The 24,218-nt window shown below is 52.6% G+C and overlaps 2 protein-coding genes across 3 annotated transcripts; both read left to right on the top strand.

Annotated features, from left to right (window-relative positions):
* Positions 1-4,827: 4,827 nt before the first annotated feature.
* On the top strand, positions 4,828-6,075 carry GJC2 (gap junction protein gamma 2). 2 transcript variants are annotated; one of them, XM_086466739.1, is made up of 2 exons: positions 4,828-5,902; positions 5,966-6,075. In XM_086466739.1, exons 1-2 carry the CDS (start codon positions 4,828-4,830, stop codon positions 6,073-6,075), a joined length of 1,185 nt encoding a protein of 394 aa, XP_086322865.1. The 2 variants fall into 2 exon arrangements, with proteins under 2 accessions (XP_086322865.1, XP_009955222.1); XM_009956920.2 differs by having other exon boundaries at positions 4,828-6,075.
* A 12,093-nt stretch (positions 6,076-18,168) lies between these two features.
* On the top strand, positions 18,169-22,905 carry IBA57 (iron-sulfur cluster assembly factor IBA57). The gene is made up of 3 exons (XM_086466759.1): positions 18,169-18,479; positions 19,236-19,582; positions 20,785-22,905. Exons 1-3 carry the CDS (start codon positions 18,169-18,171, stop codon positions 21,174-21,176), a joined length of 1,050 nt encoding a protein of 349 aa, XP_086322885.1. The 3' UTR covers positions 21,177-22,905.
* Positions 22,906-24,218: the final 1,313 nt, after the last annotated feature.

Raw genomic sequence — 24,218 nt, 5'->3', positions numbered from 1 at the left:
GTTCTTCCCTCTACAAAGAAGCCAAAAAGGCTCTGTGTGTGCTCAAAACCCCTTCCCCATCCTTCACCTGCTCTCTGCTCCCATTCACCAGCTTTGGGGAGAGGTGCACCACCTCCCTCAGAGAAAGCCTCGCCTGGGGTGCAGCAGAGCAGGAGCTTCAGGATGGTTTTTCTCACTAGTGAGCCTTGCCTTTTATTTTTACTGTTTTTTTTTTTTCCCCCAGCAACCGAGGAACTTTTGCCAAAATGTGTTTTCCACATGTTCCCTATTAGTCATGCTCTCTGTCTTACAAATCTGTTACCAGTGCCACTAGCTGATGCTATTAATTTACTTCCAACCAGCTCAAGAGCTCAGCAGCAAAATTCCAGGCAGCGTTCCTAAAACCAGACCCGGCGGCTTGTTTGGATTTAAAACCAATGCCCCTTTCTTTCCCAGTGTGTATACATAGCACCTTCCCTCCTTCTCCCAGGGCTTGGTGAGGGAAAGAGGGGCCACGAGCGGCGGTGGGACCGGCCGTAGGGGTGCAGGCAGCTCGGGCAGGACCTCCCAGCGGTGGGTGCCCGGCCGCCGCAGAGGCGGGGTTTGACATCACGTTAAATACGTCCCTTAAGCTCCAGTTTCCAACTGCTGGGGCATGGCTGGACTGAGGCAGCGGGAGTTTATCTAGGGCAAGGCGGAGGGCTGGCAGCACAGGAATGTCGGCAGAGGAGGGAAAGCCGCCGCGAGAAGCACCATGTCTCTGTAAGTAGATTTTTTTTACCCATTGTTTTCCCTGCAGCCCAAGCAACGGTGTGGGAACCGTGCAGAAGGGAAGGACATCCAGCTAGCACAGATATTTTTCCTAGACTATTTTCTTCCTTCTCCATATTTTAGAGGTTTTAAAGTTTTCCAAGTTCCAATAGTTGCGCCTGCGGTTGCACAGAGCGGTCAGCCAGTTTCGAGAAGTAACCGTGATGAGAACGCGGAGCCAACAGCTCGTTCCTGTACCTGGCTACACGCAATTTTCACTACTTTAAGTGCTGCCGGTGGGGTGAGCAGTCCAACTCCTCCTTTGTAGCTGTTTCAAAGTGAAACTTTTACCCGGCGTGCGTTTCACACGCTGCCTGTCAGCTAGTCTGGAGGTGAAGAGAGATGACTGAATGAATGGATTTCAAAGCCAGAGGGATGGTGGGTCTTCTCACGCGATCCCTCCGGCAGATAAATTTAGCTACATGAACCACCTAAGCTAATCCATCTACTACCTGCTGCAGATCCACACAAGTTTTTTGTTTTTTTTTTTTCCCCAGGGAGCTGGACTGTGTAACTTTCCCACTGTGCGGAGGAATTAAGTCTGAAAGCCAGGAAAGATGCAAAAATCCATTTTCTGCACTTTGGTAGTTAGCGTGTGAGGAGATGAGACACAGTCTTTTCCGAGCACCATCCTGTTCAACAGCAAAAGCCATGTGAACAAATCCTTACTTGGAAGCTTCCTTGCCTTATAATTGATTCCAAAATATAACGGGGTACTCACCCCCCCCACACCCCAAGCAATTAAAGGCATTGGAATCTCGTAGTATAGCCTTTCTAGCCAGTGAGTCAAAAAAAACCCACTAGAAGTTTAACTCAGCTGAGTGTAGGAGGATTTTCTAACTCGTTTCCTTCAGCTCCTGCTTTCCAATACGGTGCCAGGAGAGCGGGTGGACACACAGAAGTGTTAGTAACGTCAAGGTGTGATCATAGACAGAGGCAACAGCGGGGTCCCAGGGGCACAGAAATAGCTCGAGGCTGTTTCCTGCAGATGTTCCTGCAGATCCAGATGTGCAAGGAGGGCTGAGCCGCAGTGCCAGTGGCAGGACCGACAGCTCAGGCTGGCGGCTGGTAACCAGAGGTGGTCTTCTCAAAGCAACAACTCGTCACTTCTGTTATTTTGCGATTTCTTTCCTTTTCCTTGACTCAGGAGGTTCGTGAGTGTTTTGAACCTAAGGTATCCGGTGCTCCTTTCTAAAATGTGTCTCCCAGAGGAGACAGTGGGTGCTCTGCTAACAACCCTGACTAATATCAGATCAAAACTTGAATATTTCCTCTAAAAGCCATCGTTACCTTGGTCAGACCCTCTCTGCCCCAGCAAACGGCTGTTGGGAGACGAGTCTAAGCTTTGGGAATTGTGTCCTTGAGTAACTCTAACGATAAATTATCCTCAGCGTAGACCTCATAAACCTTTTAGGAGAGCACTGCAATTATAAACAAACTGCCATACAGGACGTTTGAAGCCTGCATTTTAGAACAATTTGGGGCTTGCAGATCACTGGGGATGCAGATGGAAGCTGGTGGATGGCTGAACGCCCGCACGGGGCCAGCCGAGCTGGGGCTGACCTGTGTTCGATCCCAGCCCCAGCCCTGCCTCAACCGGACCCAGATGCTCCAGAGACGGATGCACCGTGTCCTGCAGCGGGCCATCGCTGCGCCCAGCGGGGTCTTCCCTTCCCAGCCCCCCCTCATGCTGGAGCTTGGCTGTGTGCCTGGATTAATCCTGCACATCATTTAACGCCCTGTTTTGCCCATATGTGAATGGTGACAGAAATCAGACGGTTAGAGACTCTTTAGAGCGTGTCCTCTTTAAAGGAGCAAAAAAAAAAAGGCACTCAGAAGGGATGCTTTCCCATCTCACCCCTGAACAACCCAAATTTTCCTAGTAAATAAAGAATAGCTCTGTGGGGATCACTTTCCACATCCTTCTGCAGTGGCTGAATTGTCCTATCTGCACCAGCATTTCTGCACTGACCATCAGGTCCTAGGCATCACTTCTGGGGCAGGAGATGGGGATTCTGGTCCCAGCAGCTTGGAGGGCTGTTGTTCTTCACCAGGCAAGTTGAAGGCAGAGAGGAGAACTTCCCCACCTCTTCTTCTGGCTTATTACCCAGCCTGGAGTGAGCTGTTTCTCTGCTCCCTGCCTCAGTTTCTCCAGCTACAGGACAAGAATAACACTATCTGCAGAGTGCTCCCGCAGTCTCGGTCTGGCGTGTGAAGACTTGGGGGTTTGGGTTCGCAGAGGATTTGTTTGATCTAGAAATAGCAGGGTTAGAAAATTCCATCTGCCTGCTCTCGAGAGCCCTCGACAGCGGAAGAATTTCGCTGCGTCTTGAGCCTCGAACTGTGCTGTTACCTCCCGGGGCAGCCCGAAGGCGAGGGCTGAGCAAACCAGCGCTGTTTTGGCTCCCGTCCTAAGAAGCAGCGTGAACAAAATCGCATTCCAGAAAGGCTCGATGTGGGGAACAGAGCAAGGCACGTTTCCCTTCTTGCTCCTGCATGGGGCCGTGCCCATGGCTGATGCCGGTGGCTGCTCCCACCCGGTGCCTGGCACCGGGCGACAGGCTCAAAGCCCAGATCGTGCCGTGGAAACCCTAGGGCATGATTTTGTGTCTCCACAGAAAAGTGGTGCAAAGCCAGGTTAGGACCAGGCTCATGTCTCATGGCATCGTTTTCCCTTCTGGATATTTACCGCCACTCAGCCATGCTCTGCCAGCAGGGAGGGGTGGGTTTGATGTCTGTACCCTTTCAACGTACGGACAACAGCTCCTTTCTCTTCCTCTGGGGAGGACCACAGGGGTGTAGCCTGTGCTGGGCCAGCTACTGCTGAGCCATAACACACCACTGCCATGTGGTACCCCGCGATAACTCGCTCGTGTCCATGCTTGGCTCCTACATCTGCCGCCAACACATCCAGTCTTTGCTTGTGGGTGCAGTGGTAGACGTCAGTTCATGGGTGGGATTGACTCGCAGATGCCTAGCTTACTGTCTGCCATCAGGTGTTTGCGGGGAAATAAGGTGGGTAAACTCCGTGACAAGCCTAAGGATGATCCGAAGAGGGATGCAGGGGAGCAGAAAGGATGATCCCATCCTCTGCTGCCCTGGGGTGAGAGCCCTGCTGTCCCCTACCACGGCGCTCTTTGGGTCTGAGTGCTTTCCCTATTGCTGTCAGCTCCAGGTATCTGTCTGTGTGGCTGCCAGTCAAGCAGAAAAGTCGCCTCCTGCCTTTAGTGATGCCTGGGGGTCACCCAAGGAGCTTGGGCTGAGCCCCCACTGCAAGTTAAGCTAAACACAAAGTGCTTATTACAAGCTCTTCCTCCCCAGCTGTCCAGGTCTTCTAATAAAGGCATGGTTTATTTTTAAAACAGTCTGCATTTGATTAAGCATTTGTTTTGTTTTGTTTTTTCAAAAGGAACTTAAAAGGGCCATCAGCCTGTAAACATAAATATTCCCATTCTTTTGCTGATTCTTTGCATTTTTCTGGGTTTGCTAACAAAAGATATTTCAGCAGTGCAAGGCTCTGTGCTGTGGGCAGCATCCTCTACTCTCGCTTTCAGCTCAGGCACTTGAGCCCATGAGGTGTAAGTAAGAGATTACCACAAGTTAAGCACCTCTTTGTGCCCAGGTGGCTTCCATGGTGCCTTGCGTTCACTTTTACAGTCACCCAAACCCTCCTTACAGCTCAGCAACGTCTTGAAATGGGCATAAAAGCAGGTAATGGTGAATCCGGTAGGTGCTGTGGTTTGTTGTGTTATTGATCTGTGTTTATCTAGTACCACCAGGTATCCCTGCCTCTGCTTACGGTCGTGCAGCATGTCCCCACACTGGCCATGGATCGTTCCCCGATGCTGCGTTCTCATGGTCAGCCCCGTGTCACGATCTCTCACAGGTCCTGGGGAGAGAGGCTGCAGCAGCGAAGGGTGTCTCTTTGACAGACGTGCCAATGTCACAGCCGTATCGCTGACTGTAGCCACAGATGTTAACTTACAGCTACGTTTTTTATTTCCCCCTCTTCCTGCAGGTTATAACTGAGTAGCCCTTATGACCAACATGAGCTGGAGCTTTCTAACCCGCCTGCTAGAAGAGATTCACAATCACTCCACCTTTGTGGGGAAGGTCTGGCTCACCGTGCTCATCGTCTTCCGCATTGTCTTGACAGCAGTGGGGGGGGAGTCCATCTACTCCGATGAGCAGAGCAAGTTCACCTGTAACACCAAGCAGCCCGGCTGCGACAACGTGTGTTACGATGCCTTCGCGCCGCTGTCACACGTCAGGTTCTGGGTCTTCCAGATCATCATGATATCCACCCCTTCGGTCATGTACCTGGGCTATGCCATCCACAGGATCGCCCGGTCGGCGGAGGAGGAGAAGAAGTTCAAGGGATTCAAGAAGAAGAAGCAGTTCGCTTTGAACTGGCAGGCAGTGCGCAACATGGAGGACCCGATGGAGGCTGACGAAGAGGAGCCCATGATCTCTGACGACACAGCAGAACACGAGAAAGCCAAAGCCAAGCCCAAGAGCAAAGAGCAACAAAAGCACGATGGGAGGAGGCGCATCCAGCAAGAAGGACTGATGAAAATCTATGTCTTCCAGCTACTTACCAGAGCCTCGTTTGAAGTTTGCTTTTTGATAGGGCAATATTTACTCTACGGTTTTGAGGTAGAAGCCTATTACGTCTGCAACAGAGTCCCTTGCCCTCACACGGTGGACTGCTTTGTGTCCCGGCCAACAGAGAAGACCATCTTTCTCCTGGTGATGTACGTCGTGAGCTGCCTGTGCTTATTGCTGAACATGTGTGAGATGTTTCACCTGGGGTTCGGGACCATCCGAGATGCAATTCGCAACCGCAAAATCAACAGCTTTAGGCAGCCTCCCTACAACTACGCCTACCCAAAGAACATCTCCTGCCCTCCTGAGTACAACCTGGTAGTAAAATCAGAGAAGTCCACCAAGATCCCCAACAGCCTGATGGCTCACGAGCAGAACTTGGCTAACGTCGCTCAGGAGCAGCAGTGCACCAGCCCCGATGAGAACCTCCCAGCAGACTTGTCCACCCTTCACAAACACTTACGAGTGGCCCAGGAGCAGTTAGACATAGCGTTTCAGAGCTACAGCAGCACCCAGGGCAACACGCAACCTTCTCGAACCAGCAGTCCCGCCTCAGGTGGCACGGTGGTAGAGCAGAACAGGGCCAACACCGCCCAGGAGAAACAAGGTGCTAAACCCAAGGCTTGCTTGGAGAAAGGGAGCTCAAGCAGTAAGGATGGAAAGACGTCTGTATGGATATAGCTTCATCTAAAGGAGAGAGGGCAGCGTGAGTGGGGGTTTTATTTTGATTTGTTTCTGGGTTTTTTTGGTATTGTCTTGCATTTTTTTTTCACAGGGCACGGGCGGAATTTTAATGTTTATAAGGAAGTTAGGAGAGAAAAGGAATTTCAGACCAATTCAGTGCTGTCTTCCTGGGCGTTAACAAAAGACATTCTTTCCTGTTTCCAACACATTCTCCAGTTGGGAACCTCCAGTGAGCAACAGCAAACCCCTTGTATCTCCCACCCCTTCGGTCCCCACCGGAGCACCCAACAGGGACTGTACAACGTGCTGCGATGGGAAGCGGAGCTGCTGGTGGCTCAGGAGGAAAGTCAGGCCGACAGATAGCAGCTCCCCTCCTGCATGGCAAGGTTAGAGTGCTGTAGGTCAGGCAGTGTTTAATTACTAAACATCCTTAATCAAAATTAATTTCCAATCCCTTGAAAAGAAAACGACTGATGTATTGCATGAACCTTCATGACACGCTCACAGCTGATGTCCTTCCTGAATTGTTCGATGTTCTAGCGGGCATCGCTGGAAACGAAGGCATTTTCGATGCTGCGAGCCATGAGCTGGCACCCACATCAGGTTATGGGGCAGAAACACAGCGACTGTCTTACACAGGGAGACCTTAAAAGCACAGCAGCGAAGGTTTTCGTCTTTCATTCCTCTGCGTCGAAGCAAAAAACAAATAGGATCACACACACTGCGCAGCAGGAGCGAGCAGGGACATTGTGTCATACTGGTGCCTGTGTAGTGCTTGCTACAGATGTGACGGGAATCGTTGCGGTTACAGTGTTTTTAACAAACTGCTGCTTCACATCACCAGAAAGTGCCTTTATGCAACCAGGAAAACAAAATCATAAAGGTTTTAGACTGCTTTATTTGCTGAATTTTCATCGAGATGGGAAGATCGGTGTTGGCAAATTTGTTTTTCTGTTTAATCAAGCCCTTATAAATAGTGGCAGACGGCAGATCTATGCATAGTGTGTCTATGATGTGTGTGTGTGTGTACATGTACGTATATATACAGACACATATGAACATGTGTGTGTGAATATAGACATAGAGAGATATATATAAATGTAATATCAACCCTCTGGTAATTTCACAGCCTTCTACCTTCCCTGGGAAAACTCATCTGGTCCAGGACTATGGTTGATCTCTTCCCAGAGCAGCCTTTGGGCTTCCAGCCTCCAGCCTCACCTAGGGAACTGGCAGGTTTCATACACTTGCTTGAGGGGCTTAGCAGAAGATCTGGCTTCAGTGGGGACAGGACCGGGACAGTAGCAGGAAGTTTTCCCCTAGTTTATGGGGAGCTTTTTTCAGCTTGGTTTGGTTTTAGGGTGGTTTTCATGCAGCTACAGGAGTCTAGGGGCATATTAAAATCAAGCTGCTGAGCGCCAAGCCTCCTGATAATGCAGAGGACATGCAGTGTCAGGGTGGTTTCATGCCGTGCCTCTTGCACAGCTATGAGGCTGTGGCTTTGTTCCCCTCCAGTAACAGAAAATAGAAGGAAAACATCGTCACTGGGAGCACAGGGAGTATCTCCTGCCAAATGGTGGAGGCTGAAAGCAGTCGCTGCCCCACTGTGCTGTGCCTCAGAAGGGGTCTCATCCCTGAGATGTTCCTAAGATGCCTGTGGCTTGGCAGATGCTCTCACAACCTTCCAAGAGACCAGTAGTTGATTCACCACCGTGGAGAACCCAAACAGGTAGAGCCTTGACGATCAAACCTAACACAAAAAAAGGTAAATCCTCACCAAACACAGCGCCATCCCTGTGCCGGGTGCTCCCTCAGGGCCGTGCCAGCCACCCAAAGTCGCATGCAGGTCCCCATGCCAGTATTTCTCATCTACTGGATCTACATGACTTCTTGCTGGGCATCTTTCTCATGTCCTTGAGATCAGTCCCTGAAAGCCTTGAGGATGCCTGTTCCTCAGGTGTCCGGGCCCTTTGGCCACTCTGGGGAACAGGCAGAGAACTTGGGTATCGCCTTCAGCTGCTGGGAACCTTGACTGAGCTGTGCCATGCCATGAGAGAATGGTGCTGGCAGCAAAAAAGTAGGTCTAAAAAGAAAGCAAAGAGACATCCTACAAGGTCCCCAGCTGTAAATATTCACTGTGGCTTTGCATAACAGTCTGGGGAACATTTTCAGGCTTGTTCCTGGTCCCGCTGAAGGCACGGTGAAATGCCTGGAGTGCTGCCTGCTCTCGCTGCTAAAGTTCTTCCCCTTGAAAAAGGACAACTGCATCCAGGAGGAGGGTCAGTGCATCCCCCCCAGCAGCAACGGTCAGTAGTAACACGTATCTGTCGTGCAGAGGGATGGCCTTTCTGCCGTGAATTTTGAATGAAAGGCTCAGAAAGTTCACACCACAGTGGCGGGGAGACAAACATATCCAAATGTGCTGTTTGTCCTTGTCCCATGTTTGGGAATGTGTTCTCCTCCATGGCTGGGGACGTGCCAGGCAATGCAGAAGAAGCTGGTGGCTGACGATGCTGCTGCCATGAAGATAACTGCATGCAGGTCCACAGCCCAGGGCTGCTGGGGAGGAGAGCAGAGGTGCTGCTAGGTGGAAATTTGCTCCCTAGTAATTACAGCTGTCCAGGGCACAAGCTTGTCCTCTGCTTTGATGTGACTTCTCCCTGTTCATCGCCAGCCCTGTGTCCTGTGGGAAAGAGCATGTATTTGAAGTCAGGATCCCAAGGGAAGGATGGAAACTCTGAGGAGCACGATGGTTGGATGCTGCGTGGGTTTTTGTGATTCCTTTTTGATGAGTAGCAATATCACAGCCCGGGATAAAATCATCCTTCCCACGCAATGCCGGAAGGCGCTGTGCTGTGCAGGAGTCTGGATTTTGGGTTTCTCCTGCCCATACCAGCGACACCTCCCTCAGCCCCAGACATGGCTTGAGCATTTTCCAGTGACTCAGATCAGCCCCTCAGCTCCTGCTGACCTGCAGATTCAGCAGTGAGTCACCAAACGCAGGGATGGGCATGTGCCTCCTTTGTGCTCGCTTCAGGAAACCATCCTGGCCTCACCACGGGGAAAGGGGCAGGGGCAGATTTGAAGCCAGAAACCCTCAAAACCTGATCATAGAGACCTGACAGAATCATTAAACCCATTTTATACAGCAGGGCTATACCCCCTTCCACAGCAATATAGGTGGTCAGTGCCTGATGGGAGGAGAGCCCTGAGCTCCATGGCTGGAGGTTCAGAGATACTTAGAGCAACAGGGCTGGAAAGGACAGTGGATATTCTCCCCAACTTGCCACCATCAGGTGCTTCCTTAATGGCTAACACAAGTCCCTCCTCGCTGCAATCCCTGGCACCTCCTCTCCTCAGCAGCCATGGAGAACATCTCATGCCTTTAAAGGCTGCAGAAGCGTTTGGGTGTTTGAAGACTTTTTTCATCCTCCTCCAGTCTGCTTTAAGCTAAACAAGTGTAGTCTTATCAACCTTTGTCCAAGGGCTGCTTTTCTAGCATGGTTTTCCTTGGTGTCTTTGAACCACCACCAGCCAGTCCTCATCTTCGCAGCAGTGTGGCAGTGCTGGTCCTCGGGACACCCTCCCACTCTGCTCCTCTTCATGCACCCATCTGCCACCCTGATGCTCCCCAAAACCCCAGGCATGGGGATTACTTCCCTCTTCAGATATGTGCTTGTACAGTCAGGATCTTCCTGTCCTCTTTCAAGCTGCCTTTTTATTTTCACACCGCAGACCCAGTGCACCAAGAGGGGGGGGGGGGTTTGAATCATCTGTCGGTCCTGCAGCAGCTTTGCAGCCTCCTCCCAGCTGGTGTCACCATCATATTTAATACGCACACACTGTTTTCCATAGTGAGAGTCAATAATTGCAATATTGACGAGTACTAGAGCCAGGGCAGACTCTTGGGCGATCAATACAACCTCCTCATCAGGCAGGGAGCCAGGGTAACTGCTCTCTCAGCCGTCCTTCCAGCCAGCCCTGCTCGTCTATCAGGCTTGAAACGCTTCCTTGCACAAAATGCTTTGCGAACAGGAGCTGATCTCGCTTTCCTATGTTTTCCAAGCATTTTGACAGGGACGGAAGCACAAGGGCACATTCTCAGCAGGACTGCTCTGGTGTTGTGGGCTGCCTGGGAGAGATGCAAAGTTGCCTGCAAGGTCCCAGCCAGCCTGGAGGACACCACTGACTTCTCTGAGCCTGGGGAGGAGGGACCGCAGTACTCCCAGATCCCATCTGAGCCACACAAAGGAGCCAGCATGAGTCAGACAGTCCTAGAAATATAAAGGATTATTATTATTATTATTATTATTATTACATATACTGAATTACTCACTTCCCCTGTTCTTCCCACACTCCGCAGCCCCTAAAGCCTTTAGGATATTGTGTCTTTCCACGGAGTCACTGCCACAAAGGTGACCGACACGCATTAACGTCCCTGCAGGAGCCACTCCTTTCGGGGCAGGAGTAAAAGTCCCTTCTTTTATCATGTCAGTTCAGGAAGGAAAAGGATAGAGAGGCAAAATAAGCATAACCACAAGCAAAAAACCCATCACAACCATTACAAACTAAACCAGCATCTCGAGGAATTTCAATTAGACAACGGGCAGCGTCGGCCATGGAAGAAATGCCAGGATTATAATTAATGCTTTGCTTTTTTTTTTTTTTTACAGGTTAGTAGTTTTTGTTCACACACAAGACGGGTTTAGCTCTGTAGCTGAACTAATCGTAAATGTTGACTCTCTTGCTAAACTTGGTCGGATAAAGTGCCCACACTTATATTTCTATTCTTACCATTCAGGGCCTGGAATGCCCCACGTAAAAGCCAGATTACCTTGTTGCTTGCATTGCATTCCACTGGGAAATACTTGAACTTAACTCAAGGCCATAACCAGTCTGTGCTGTTTTGAAGTTTCTGGGATTGTTATTTTTTTTTGTTGTTGTTCATTTTTTTATGTACTAACTGTATTTGTACTAGAGGTTTTTTGAGTCTGAGGTTGAATCTGTAAGTATTTTTCAGTGTAAATGTTACATCTGGACTGTAGTTAGGATATTAAACACTGGTCAAAAGAGAAAGACGCATCAGTCAAACACTTCAGCTGGCTGTTCCACATCCATTACTAATAAAACGGAATAAAACTTACATTTTGTTACAGTATGCAAAGAGTGTGATGTTTTCGTGACAAGGGCGCGGAGTGTTGATGACAAGAAATTCTTCTCGATCTATTATTTGCCTGTTTTAGCCATGTAAGAGCTCTGTTTTCCCAGATATGGCTATAAATCACAGCAAAATATTTTTGCCTTAAGAAGTAGTTGACCTTCTAGTTGTTTGGGCTGTGTTGTCTCTCTGATGAATCACTGCCTACAGTTCCTTCAGGCATGGTGCTGAAGCTGCTTAGGAAAGCCTGTACTCTCAAAAGCAAGAAAACTTTGCAGAATCTGGGAGAAACTGATGATTCAAGCTGAGTAAATGACAGGAAAGCACTTGTGAGAAAGCCTGCCTTTCTGAACGACCTCAGCCTTTGCTCCTCCCATTAGATAACAGGCACGTTCACTCACAACCCCTGTCCAAAGATTGTTTAGGAAACAAATTCTGGAGAGAAATATGGGGTTTTTCCTGTTTCTCTGACCGTTATGGTATCTTTACGACTTCTTTGGCACGAGCAGGACCAGCTCCCGCCAAGAAACAGAGAACAGGATCCTCTAACAGGTCCACGAGGAGGGTCAATAGTCAGAAGCACTTCAGCCTCGTAGGTCACACCCTCTGCATAAAACACCCAAAAAGAAAGGAAAACTTTGCTAAATAACAAGGTGTCCTTCAAACCAGCAAGGTCTGAGGAACAGAGTAAACTTGTCCTTGATGTTGGATGCTGGGTTGGTACCAGACTTGCTCGGATGTAGAAGCACCCATGGGTGGCTGATCGTAGCTTGATGCAGGTGCCAGCTACAGTCAAGCAGAAACGAACCCTGTAGCGAGTCTTCCTCACCAGCAGCCTTCATCCCTCACTGTTAGGCTCGCTCAATGTCTCTGTGCCCCAACCCATGGGCAGCCACGTCCTGCCCCAATGCCCTGGGTGACCGGCATCAGAGGGGAGTAAGCGAGTGAGGAGCAGCCTCAGCCTTGTCCCCAGGTCACCTCCAAATTGCTGCTGCTGCAGACCGTCGTGGGCACAGCGTCCATGGAGGGAGGGCAGAACCAGAGGGCGAAAACACAAGGAGAAATGGCAAAAGCAGCCTCCCTCTGCCTGTAGTTTGGGAACACACAGAGCAATCGCAAAAAAAACCCCAACGGATTTCTTTAGAAAGCCAGGCTGAAAACACCAGTGACTTTCCAGCGGCTCATTCTCTCTGGGATCACACCACTCATCTTTTTTATTAGCTGCTCCACGCTGCAGACGTTATTCCTGTCAACAGCGCCTCACCAGCTCCTAATCGCTCCCCTCAGTGAAATGCTAATCACAGCTTTACCTCCCTTTTCAGCCCAGCTAGCTCAGAACAGCCCCTTGGGTTCACAGACCCGCTCCTTGTAAGCTCAGCTGCCCCTTTGCTCTATTTCTGCATCCAGCCTGTTGTCCTTGCAATCTCCCCCTATCATCTTCACCAGCCTTCGCATCGCCCAGCCCCCCCCACCCCCCCAACAATCTGTGTTTTCCTCTCCAAGACTTGTGGGATATTGTCCCCATGCCAGAAGTGCTGCTATGGTTTACCGCAGCCTCACGTCCCGGCTGCTGGCCGCCTGCGACTGACCTCCCGCAGCGCAGCTCGGGGAGTATTTAATGCGCAGGGTTAGGGTTGAATCACTGCAGCTCACGTGGGTTCATGGATGAGAGTTCATGCTTAGCACCCCAAGAAAAAGCTGGAGAAAATGAGTTTATTATCCCAGCATTAACCCGCAGGGCTGGCTGCGGGGAGACAGCAGTTATCCCTGCATTACGCCGGGGCAGCTGAGTTATGGATGAATAAACGCCGAGGATGAGCCCTCGTGGGTGGGAGCCCCAGGCTGTCCTGCTGCCACAGCAGCCAGCAAGCCCCAGACATGGGGGCACTGGGAGAGCAGAGAGCGGAAAGCTGATGGAGCAAGAGGCTGCCGACAGCTTGTGCAACTGCCCAGGGACTGGTGAGGACCAGAGAGCGAATGTCTGTCCCTTTTCACCATTTTCTTAGCTGTGAGAACGGTTTCTGAGTCGTCCCGACACACCAGCCTGGATGAGAGATGTTCCACCGAGGGAGGGAGGGATTTCAGGGGATGTCCCCTTTGGGATAGGGCTTGTGTCCTGTCACCTTGCCACCCCATGCTGCCAGCTCTCCTTCCACAAACACTGCTAGAAATGACGAAGCTGGCGGGGGACGATTCACCTGGCTGGTGTGGGTGCAGTGCCACGAACAAGAGGGAGCTGTAGCTTTCACGGTCTCGCTGTGATGCGGAAAGCCTTAGGTGTAGAGGAGAGACATCTCCACTACCGTTAGATGCTGTCCTAGGTTACAGTGTAAAATGTGCCAAAAGGAAAAAAAAATATTCTGTGACCATCTTCAGGAGCTGTTGAGACCAGGTGGGGCGGTGCTCCCTGCCTCCCCCCTCTGGACTATCTCCTGTTCATGGGCACAACAATGCCTTATCGCCTGACCCATCGGTAACTCGCTCCTGGGCTATCTCCTGTTCATGGCCCATCAAGGAACTGCCTCACGACTCCCCATCCCATGGTGAGATGCTCCACCCCGGGGGGAAGGAGCCAAGCAGTCCATGCCAAATAAAAACTGAGATCTCCAACACCCTAGCAGCCTTCTTCCACTGGATTCCCGGAGGAGTTTTCCCCCCACTGGAGTTCCAGAGGACAAGAGCTACCTACCTACCACTGGACCTTCGGAGGAAGACCAGACCCTTTTACCTGATCGCTGCTTCCACAGAACTACACCCATCGCTTCAGGAGGACTGCAGCCAGCATCTTATCAGACTGCTACTGCCACCCTAACAGGGTGTCAGGTTGTATTCCTGACTCTGTCAGTGTAAACCAGTGGGTTGTTTGTTTTTCCATGCCTTGTGTTATATATATATATATATATATATATATATATATATATATAACTAAAGAACTGTTACTCCTATTCCCCATATCTTTGCCCGAAGGCCCGTTAATTTCAAAATTACAATAATTTGGAGGGAAGGGGGTTGCACTTTCCATTTCAAGGGAGGCTCCTGCCTTCCTCCGCAGACACCTGTCTTTCAAACCAAGACAGATGCCCGCAAGGAGCTGGTCCACCCAGGACCACTTGGAGTCCATGGGGAGAACTGGCACATCTTAGGTGCTGCCGACGCGATTCAGTTTACACAGAGGCTTCAGGGTGAAATGAGGCATCCTGAAAGTGTCGTTTTATCTCCAAAGGAGCCCAGCCCACTCGGGTGTGGCTGCCCACATTTGGGTAGATGAATTCCATGTAAGAGAGGGCTGTTTTCCCAGTATGATTTTAGATATTTTACACCAGAGGCTCTGGCAGAAGTTGACCGAGCATCGCAGAGAACTTGCCTGTCAAAATTCCCCCTGCCTCCGCTGGCCTGGCTCAACACCAGCACATTTTGATGCTCCTCAACTGCCTTCAAAGCATAGACACGGAGAAGAGAACTGAGGACACAGACTCCTTTTTGATCACGCTTTCCTTTTTTTACTCAGTTCCTGAGCTGAGACTGTGGCTTCGGAGGGCAGGGAAGAGAAGATCCGTGACTGTGTCTGGGAGCTTTAAACACAGCAGTGTGTCATGCCATGCTTGCTGCTTGAAGCACGGCATGTCAGATGCAACCTCTGCTTCAAGGATACCAGCAAGGGAGATGACATCACTCAGCACCACGGTATTAATCCTACGGGAGGGTATCAACCAAGCGCAATATTGCTCTCGTGAGCAAAGGCAGCAGCATTTGATCCCGCCGGAGACGCGTCCTGCTGTGCTAGCGAGGTTTAAAGTCACCGTAACTTCATCCGAAGAGCGTCGAGCAACCGATGTGGAGAATGGGGAAGAATGGCCCAAGGTCCACCAAATTCATCTCACAGAAAGCTCTGGGAATCACGTTGTCCCTCCAACCAGGTTTCAGGTCCCCTACTTTTAGTTCAGACAGACACACGCTCGGTGAGGGCTGGCACAAACGTGCCCCTGACTCTCAGCGTTGCAGGTCTCAACCACGCTATGGCTTTCCTCAAACCATTCCCTGAGTCAACTTCAGTGCACTAAACGTGCAGAGTTGTATGTTTGGACCACCGAAATGTTGAAATGCTACTCCACTGGCAGCATAACTGTGCTAAAAGAAAAGAAAACTCAGAAAAATAAGTGGTCAAAAGCTGTAGGAAGTGAAAAAACAAATAAAGGCTCAAACTGGCTTCCTGATTCTTTTCCATTTTCATTTTTCTTTCTCTTGCCACCTTTTCAACTCCGCTCTGTGAGGTCTGCTACGACACACGCGATGGTTAAGACACAGCATGGGCCGGCATCGAGAACCAGCAAAGGGCCGCTCCTGGGGTGGCCACCATTTGTGTCTTGGTGGGTGCAGCAGGGACGTGGCACCGGGCAAGGAAGAGCCAAACCTGGACCCAGCCGCAAGTCCACGGTGCCTGTTGGACCCTGGAGCCTCAGCCCCGCTGTGAGTCCAGATAACGTGACTCTCCCCCTTCTCCGGGATCTCTGAAAAGCAAAGCGCACCCCTTGCTCTTGGCCCATTCCCACTTCCAGGGAGAGAAAGGAGAAAACCGCAACGGGCAACAGCTCTCTGCGCCTTCAGCCCCGGATTAAAGGCAGGCAGGGTTCCTCAGCCCCGTTTTTCACGCGCAGCACGTGCCAGCAGCCGGGCAGAGCGCGCTCGCACGCCGAGGTCACCTCAAAATCGCATCCGCCGCCTGGTTTGAGTTCTCCACCTGCTCTGCCCGCGCAGCCTCCAAGCGTCACCTCCGAGCAGGGCCAGGGCTGAATTCAGGGACGAAAGCCCTGCGTCGTATCTGCTGGCGGCAGTGGATCTGTGTCCCCTCCCCGCACAGGGCAATATGTGATAAGGTTATCGCTGCCGGCGCACGCGGGGCAAGCCCGGTGCTGCCTGAGGACCAGCCGGCCGAACGTGCCGTCTGCTGCCGTCGCAACTGCAGAGCCAAAAACCCGAGCCCCTTCGCTCAGGGTTTTAGGTTCCGTGGGTTGGAGTCAGGGCTCGGCACCGGCGTCACTCGTCCCGACTGTCCCGGTTTGGGCTAAATCAGAACTAATTCTGCTTTAGTGCTTTAACTTTTCAGTCAAGTCTCCTCTAACGGCACTTTCTGAACCAGCAGCACGGTTTTCCAGCCAGGGACTGCTCCAGCAGTGCCAACCCCTGATGTTTATAGTTGGTACCAAGGGATGGGATGCAGAGAGGCCCTGGCTGGGACTGGTTCTTGGAGCGACCAAGGTCACTGCTGAGTCTTGTGCCCGTGTTGGGCTGCGGGAGGGAAAAGGGTCCCCAGCCCGAAAAAGGCCGCCCCTGCAGGGAGGAGCGAACCAGCCAGGGGACCCAAACCTGACCCACCGAGTGTTCCACCCCACGGACGGCACGGTCAGTGCAAAGCTGAGGGGTCCCCAGGGTCAAGCTCTCTTCTTCGATGGCGACACCTGAGGAGGGCTCTGTCTGTCCTTCTGTCGTCCATCCCGACCCGTGCGTCCCTGAATCCAGGGCCTGAGTCCAGCTCCTGCCTCCCGTCCCTGTCTGCTGCCCAGTCCAGCCTGGGACTGCCCCAGTGCCAGCCCTGCAGTGTGGTGGGGATGTGTCATCATCGGGGTGGGGGGAGCTGAGTTTGCTATTGGTTTTGTGTATATTTGTACATATTGTATATATTCCATTATTTCCTTATTATTATCTTTTCTTTTATTGTTATTTCATTAAAGCTGTTTTAGTTTTCTTTTCCAAACCGTAAAGTCTCTCTCTGCCTTGTTCTCTCTCCTTTTCCCTTTTTGGGAGGGGAGAGGGGTTAGTAGAGAGCGTCTGTCATTTGTCAGTGGCCGGTCCAGCCTCAACCCGTGACACCGACGAACACCGACGGCTCCTTTTCGCAGGGTTCATTTTGGGCCAGGCGAGCCGCCTCCCCGCGGAGCTGCACATGTGGTGGTGTTGGCAGCGGGAAGGGGTGGAATGGCCTTAAACCGACTTGCGGCAACCAGAGGAAAGCAATCACAAATGACAGGCATGACTCACGGCCATTTCTTGAACTGTGGGATGAATTCCAGCGTAAGGAGCTGCAGCTAAACCCGGGGCTACCCGGGCCCTTCAGAGTCCACTTCCCACAACACCAACAAACGCTAAAAGAGAGAAGGGAACAGCACCTTCACTCCCACGCTTTTAACACAGGGATTTTATTTTGGTGTAATGTCGCTTAGTAGAAATTCCCCCTGTCAAACGCTATTTTTTTTTTTTAATTCCACAACAGAGCTGCTGACAGTTTTTCCAAGAGTGTTTAAAAGAAGATGGAGAGGCAGCTGATGTGTCCTACAGCAAAAGTAAAGGAGCATTAAAATAGAGTGGAAAACAGGAAGCTTTGGAGCAGCAGTGTTTTCCAGCGTGCTAGCCAAAATATCGCTGGAGAGGAACGGGTACATACCCTGTCTGCGGTTTGCAGGGGATTAAAGGCTCAGCGGGGGAAGGAATGACTAAGGGGGCTGGAGAGAGCAGCCGGGAGAGCAGGGTGCTCCGGACAGCCCCCAACAAAACCGCCTTCGGTGGGTTTTTATTCCAGCTCAGGGTTTCCTTCGCGATCTCCGTGACAGGGGCCACCGTCCCCCCCCGCCCAAACCGGGGGAGGACCAGCGGGGTGTCGCTGTCCTTGCGTGCAGCGGGAGGGCAGAGCTTGGGGGTGCCCAGGACCAGCTCTGCCATCGCTCCCCAAACCCTCCCCTCCCCACCTCCATGCCCGACTCCCTTCCCGATCGTTGCCAGACCCGGGACCGGGGGCGGAGCCTGCGGGGAAGGGGGTGGTGCCGGCTCCCCCCCCCCCGGCAGGTGGCGCCCTCCCCGGCGGACACACACAAGATGGCGGCGGCAGCGGTAGGGCACGGCGGCGGGCCCGTCTGACAGCGTTCGGTCTGCCCGCCGCCATGTTGGTGAGGGCGGGAACGGTGGCGGCGGCGGCAACGACAACGCCGCCGCCGCCGCTGCCCGGGCTGCGGCGGCTGTGGCGGGGCGGGGGGAGCGGGGCCGCCGCCTGTTTCCCGCTGGGCCGGGCGCTGCTGGCCGTGCGGGGCGCCGAGGCCGCCCCGTTGCTGCAGGGGCTCCTCACGAATGACGTCACGCGGCTGGTCGCGGGCGGCGACGGCGGCGGCGGCGGCGCCGCGGCGCTGCCGCGCGCGCTCTACGCGCATGCGCTCAACGTCCAAGGCCGCTGCCTCTATGACCTCATCCTCTACAGGTGAGACCAAGCGGAGGGGAGGGGAGGAGCTGGGCGAAACCACTGCCAGGCGGGGGGGGGGGGGGGGGGCGTCCTCTCGACGTGGAAGCGCGGGCGCGCGGCCTTCGTGCTGTCAGCGGCCATGTCACACGCCGCTCTCCACGTCATTTGTGGCTTATCTTTATAAATTAACGTGGGAAAAAGCGCTCGCTCTGTGCGTTTGTCGTCACGGGGCGCAACGGCTGCGAGTGACGTCAGCGGACAAGCGCGACGTCCCCCTCTTTTTTTAAAGCAGCCCTCAGGCATCCGCGGGTGGTATCCGGAAACACGCGGTTCCCGCCGTCTCGCGGGCTCCGTAACGACGTCACGGCACGCCAAGCGACGTGACGCCACCCAGCCCCCTGATGCGGGCGCGGCGGCGGGTCGCGAACGATGGCGCTGCCGCGTGGGGCGGCGGCGGCGCGTTGACGCGTGGAAGGCACGGCTGAAGGAAGGTCCTCCTCCGGCTGGAAGCCACCTGGCTGTAGGCACAAAACTACGCCCGGGCCTGGTTCTGTCCCCAGGAATGGCGAGGACAATATTTCCTAGAAAAAAGGAGAACAAATGGCTGACGAAAGGCCGGGTGTTTCACTACAAGGAGCTGAGCGCGGCTCTCGCGTGCACCAGCAGCCTGCGGGGAAATTCCCCGGAGGTCTGGGTTCGGGATAAAGCGCGTTGGCTTCCGCCGCTGTGGGGGGTTTGTTTTGCTGACCTTGTAGGTGTTGTTCCTTTTTTTAGGCTTCACGAGAGTCCGGAAGAAGAGCCGCACATCCTGTTGGAGTGCGACGGCGGCGTGCTGGACGCCTTACAAAAACATCTGAAACTGTACAAGATCCGGAGGAAAGTAAACATCACCCCTTGCCTTGACCTCTCTTTGTGGGCCATCCTCCCCGGGGAGGTGGCTGGAGACACTACCAGTTCCCTCACTCAACGTGCAGACCAGGCTTTGGTGTTAACTCCTGACCCCAGAACCGAAGTCATGGGCTGGAGACTGATTACAAAGAAGGGAGCAAATCTGTCGGAGATTATCCCCGGGAGTCATCTTGGAAACATTCAGGATTACCACAGGCACAGGTATAAACAAGGTAAAGCCACGTCCTGTTTTACACCCTGTGTCACTGGATTTGGGGACATTATTTACGTATGATCACGGTTTCATCTTTTTGGGGACATTTCTTCACGTATTCTCACAGTTTCATCTTATTATCAGAGTCCATACGCTGAGATCAGACAGAGGAATAAATTATAAAAGCCGCACTGGTATGTCACAGTGTGTTTAGCTTGTTAATAAGTACAGGTATTATTTGCTACTTTGAGGATAAAAGTGATCTGGTGGCAGAATCAACATTTGGGTACAGTTTCCTGTTACTAAGATTATGGGGTGGTGGGTCAGGAACGCTAACAGCCAAAGAAAACCAGGATTATTCATTTTCTTAGAGGGAAACTTCTGTGTTTTGAGTCATTTGGATTGTTTTGGGATTACGCATCGTCTGTGTGTTTTCCTTGTTGCTAAGGAAGGAAAAGGAAACACCCTAACGTGCTTTCCTAAAAATCTACGGCTGGATTCGCAGGGTTAACTCAGAGGCCAAGGGACGGACGAGCGATTTGAGAGAGAACTTGGTCCCGGGAGCCCCTGTGCCTGCGCAGAGCTCCCATCGATTTCACTGTGTCCACGCAGAGAGCGGATTAAATTAATTGGCAGACTGGTCCTCTGCTTCAACCTGAGCCAGTGCGAGCTGTTAATGGGTCAGACTGGGCTGGGCTGCGGGGCTGTGCCGCCTCCCTGCTGCGGAAGGCTGGGTCCGACACTCTGCTTCAAAAAAAGTCTGGTTTTGTGTCATTGGTCACCAAAAAAAAAGGGGGCTAATGATACAGACCTTTGGCATTCGGGCTTTAAAAAAGGCCAAAATGGTGCTCTTTAGCTGTGAAGAAATAACTCCTGTTGCCATTAAAGTCTGCCTGCGGCTGTGGGTGAGAGGGGCTTTGCTGTTGGCGTTGCATGGGAGTCTGCATCGCTCTCGGTGCTTTGGATTTCCACCAGCACGCTCGTGAGGTGCTGTAAGCTTCCTGAAATCAGGTTCTAGCGCAGTTCTCTGTTTACCCTTAAGTGTCAGCACCACCTATGGCTTTCACTCGGGTCCCAATGGGAGTACTGGGAAGTTCATTATTTCACGCTGCTGCTCATGGGTTCTCCTGGTGGTACAACTCACAAACGAGGCAGACTCCAGAAATCTTAAATATCAAAGATCTTAACTGCATTTCCCTGTTGGTTTTACTCTTTTCCTAGGAGTTCCCGAAGGTGTGAAGGATCTCCCTCCTGGAGTCGCCCTCCCTCTGGAATCAAACCTGGCCTACATGAATGGCATCAGCTTCACCAAAGGCTGCTACATTGGACAGGAGTTGACAGCCAGGACCCACCACATGGGTGTCATTCGCAAACGGCTGCTGCCAGTCCACTTCTCAGCTCCTCTTCCCGAGGATGGCATTCCTGAGGGTGCCGAGATCTTCACTGAATCGGGAAAGTCGGCCGGCAAGTTCCGGGCTGGAGGAGGTGAACTCGGTATAGCTTTGCTGAGGTTAGCTACTATAAATGAACCACTCTGCCTCAGTAGAGCGGGCGATAAAGTGAAGCTCACTGCAAATATACCCGAGTGGTGGCCAAAACCTGCTGGTAAATAAAGGAGGAACCACCACATTGCAGCACATTTGCCTTACTGAGAATATATTTGGTGTGACTGGGAAGGCGACTCTGCCTTCAGCTGTTGTTTGTGGTGTTTGGTGGGGCCGGGGGGGGGGGTTTCCCCTGTATTTATTTCGGGGGCGCCACGTGGCGTTGGGTGGGACAGCTGCTGAGTTTTCAGCTCACCGCTCGCTCAATCCGACTGCGCTCCGCGTAGGGTGTCCAGGCTGAGGTGAGCGATGGGAGCGGGAGTTTGTTGGATGCACTGAATGTTTCTGTTCAGAATAGCTGTTTTGTGGTATTACAATGTTTTTGGGTTTTTTTTAATGGAGAGCATGCTGCTCCTATAAGGTGTCTACTCAGGCTAAAGTGTTCGCTGCAAATTACTCCTTGCATTGAGCTGCTTCTTAAACTTGATGGTTGGGTGGGTGTTTTTTCCCACCAATCTCACCACTAATTGTGTTCAGGAAGAGGAATGCCTTGTCCTCCACACTTCAGACCTGGATTTTAAGAAGTCATTCCTGGCGGGAAAGCTCTCAAAGATCCCAGTCCCCCGCTTCAGCGCCGGCAGAGGGAGCACAGCCAGCAGCAGCCAGAGGAAAGTGGTATTTTACAGAAATAAGGCGCACTGGTGCGTGCCCTGGGGTGACTGTTGTCTTGGTGTACTGGTGCTTGGCGGAATAATCTCTCACTAGAAGCACTAGTTGCCAACAACAATTGAGGGGTGGAATTTTTTTTGGCATCGACATCTTTGCTCTGTCATCGTGTAGAAAAATCCTCCGCGCTTTCCTCAGGCCTTTGGCAGGGGTTACCCCGGTCCCTCCAGAAAGCCAGCGAAGGGACGGCATGTTCCTGTCTCGGACCTTTGCTCCTTTCCCCGGAGAAGGGGTTAATGCCACACGAGGTCTTGGCTCAGCCTGGTTGTTCCCGAGGGAGGATTTTCCCCGCACTCCTTTCTCTGGCTGCTTGTTCCGAGAGCTCTCTGTACCCCTCATAGAAAACCCTGTCCCTGCTGCCGTCTTTAGCTGAAGTTTTCTCCATCCACCCTCCCCCGTGGGTTTTCAGAGCAGCCCAGTACTTCAGCGTCTCTTTGCGGCTTTTTTCTGCCTCCCACTGCTCTTCTGTCTTGGTTTTTTGACTTGCTTCTGCAGTCAGTGTATCCCCCTTTGCCCCCCCAAAGCCACCCACCTCTGTGCCTCCTCACCCCGTCAGCCTGCAGTGATTTCCAGCAGCCCAATGTGGTTTTTTGTAGTACGATAAATCCCTTGCACACCTGCTCTTGGGAACAGCACGTGTGCGGGAGGGTGTGATGAGTGAGATGAGCAGGTGAGATCCCGTGCAGACCAAAAAAAAAGCTTTTTGCGTGAGAAAAACCATCCAAAGCATTCTGCCACAGTGTCACTTTTAACTGTGAAAGGAGTTTAACTGTGAAAGGAATTTATCTGTGAAAAATGCTCCTATTGGTTAAAACTCTTTATGCTTGCTGTAAAATGAGTTTGTGGAATATCTTATTAAAAGTTTATTGTATCAGTAATTTAAATGTCTGGAAGAGAAGAGATGCTACCCTTTATTGTGTGAAGACACACAACAGCATACTTTTTCGGGTTGCTTGCTGACAAGAAAGGTGTCGTGCACTGTTTGTCACCCCTTTGTCAGGGTTGGGATTGTGAACGAGAAAACACTGTTAATGTTTTCTGCTGGAAAAATAAATGAAATTGCAGCACTTCACCTTTTCTGGATCCTCTGAGTGTGACAAAGGCGAGGCTGTGCTGCCCGTGTCGATGCCGCTTCGCCAGCAGCAGCTTTTCCTCTCGGCCACCCGTTGTGCAAAGTCTCCTCAGAATCGTTGTATTGTGCTGGTGTGGGCGCAGCCTGGATAAACACTGCGTTTCTTCTGGTAGGGGAAGCCCTGCATCTCTTCTTTTTTTTTTTCTGGCGCACACATGTGGGTTTTTTTGTCTTCTTAACATATTCAAAAGGCTTTTCTGTTGACAACAGCTGCAGGTTACAAACGGGGGTGGTTAGACACAAAATACACGCGTGGGTTGATTTTTCAGGGGTGATAGATAGCTTCTGGAGGAAGGATGTGGCAGAACTTGGAGCGGGCAACCCCAATCCGTGTTATCCTTTCATTTTTTTTATTCTCCCTCGCAGCCTGCTCCACCGTGCTGGGGGAGCTTGGGCTGGAAGGCCAGGCTGTTGGCTGCGGTGGTTCGAGGTTGAGTTTGTGGGGGGGGGGGGTTGCCTCGCTGATGGTCCGTGACAGAGCAAGTGTCCTTTGGCCAAGGTGGGACTGGGTGAAGCGACACGAGGAACTCCACCGGCGACCGGAGGCAGCCAAAAAGGGGCGAACAACCGACCCCTTCGTCACGCCAGCCGGAGGGCTGAAACGCCCTCAGCAGCACTTCTAATACCCAATTTCTGCAGGAAGGAGGACACGTTGAGAAGTAAAACACCAGCACCAGGCCCACACACCCCCTCCGCCGCCGCGGGGAGGGAAACGAGACGCTGTTGTGGTGCGATTCTGTCAGGTTTTCGTCTTTTCCTCAGCACGGGGCCAACATGGCGGCGGGGGGGGGGGGGGGGGGGCGGGCTGCCAGGTAACCTGCTCAGGTGGTTCTCACAGACTAAATACAGCTGGAAAATGGGGGGGGGGCGCTCTCCCGGGGTGTGTGTGTGGGGGGGCGCTCTCCCAGGGGCCACCCCCTTCCCCAGCGGGGTGCTCCCCCTCGCTGCCTCAGTTTCCTCTCACCCTCTCCACCATAGCGGATCCCCCCCTTCCCGCTCCGCGATGGTTCTGCCCTCCTCCTTTCCATCCCCCCCCGTCCCCGCCTAGTGGTTTCTCCCACCGACGGCCGCTCACTGAGCGCTTCCCTTCCCGCTCCCGCCTCGGCTGGGGCGCGCGCGCGGGGGGGGGCGCGCTCGCGCCGTTCCCGCCCTCGCCCTCCTGTTCGCGCCGGCGGCGCGGCCGTTGGGGCGGTTGTAACGGCCGGGGCGGGGGGGGGGGGGGGGGGGGGGCGGTGCTGGCGTCGGCCCCTCAG

This window comes from Leptosomus discolor, chromosome 6, assembly GCF_034619465.1.
Source record: "Leptosomus discolor isolate bLepDis1 chromosome 6, bLepDis1.hap2, whole genome shotgun sequence".
Classification (NCBI taxonomy): domain Eukaryota; kingdom Metazoa; phylum Chordata; class Aves; order Leptosomiformes; family Leptosomidae; genus Leptosomus; species Leptosomus discolor.
The sequence above is the reverse complement of the archived record's forward strand: the minus strand, read 5'-3'. Positions and strand labels throughout refer to the sequence as shown.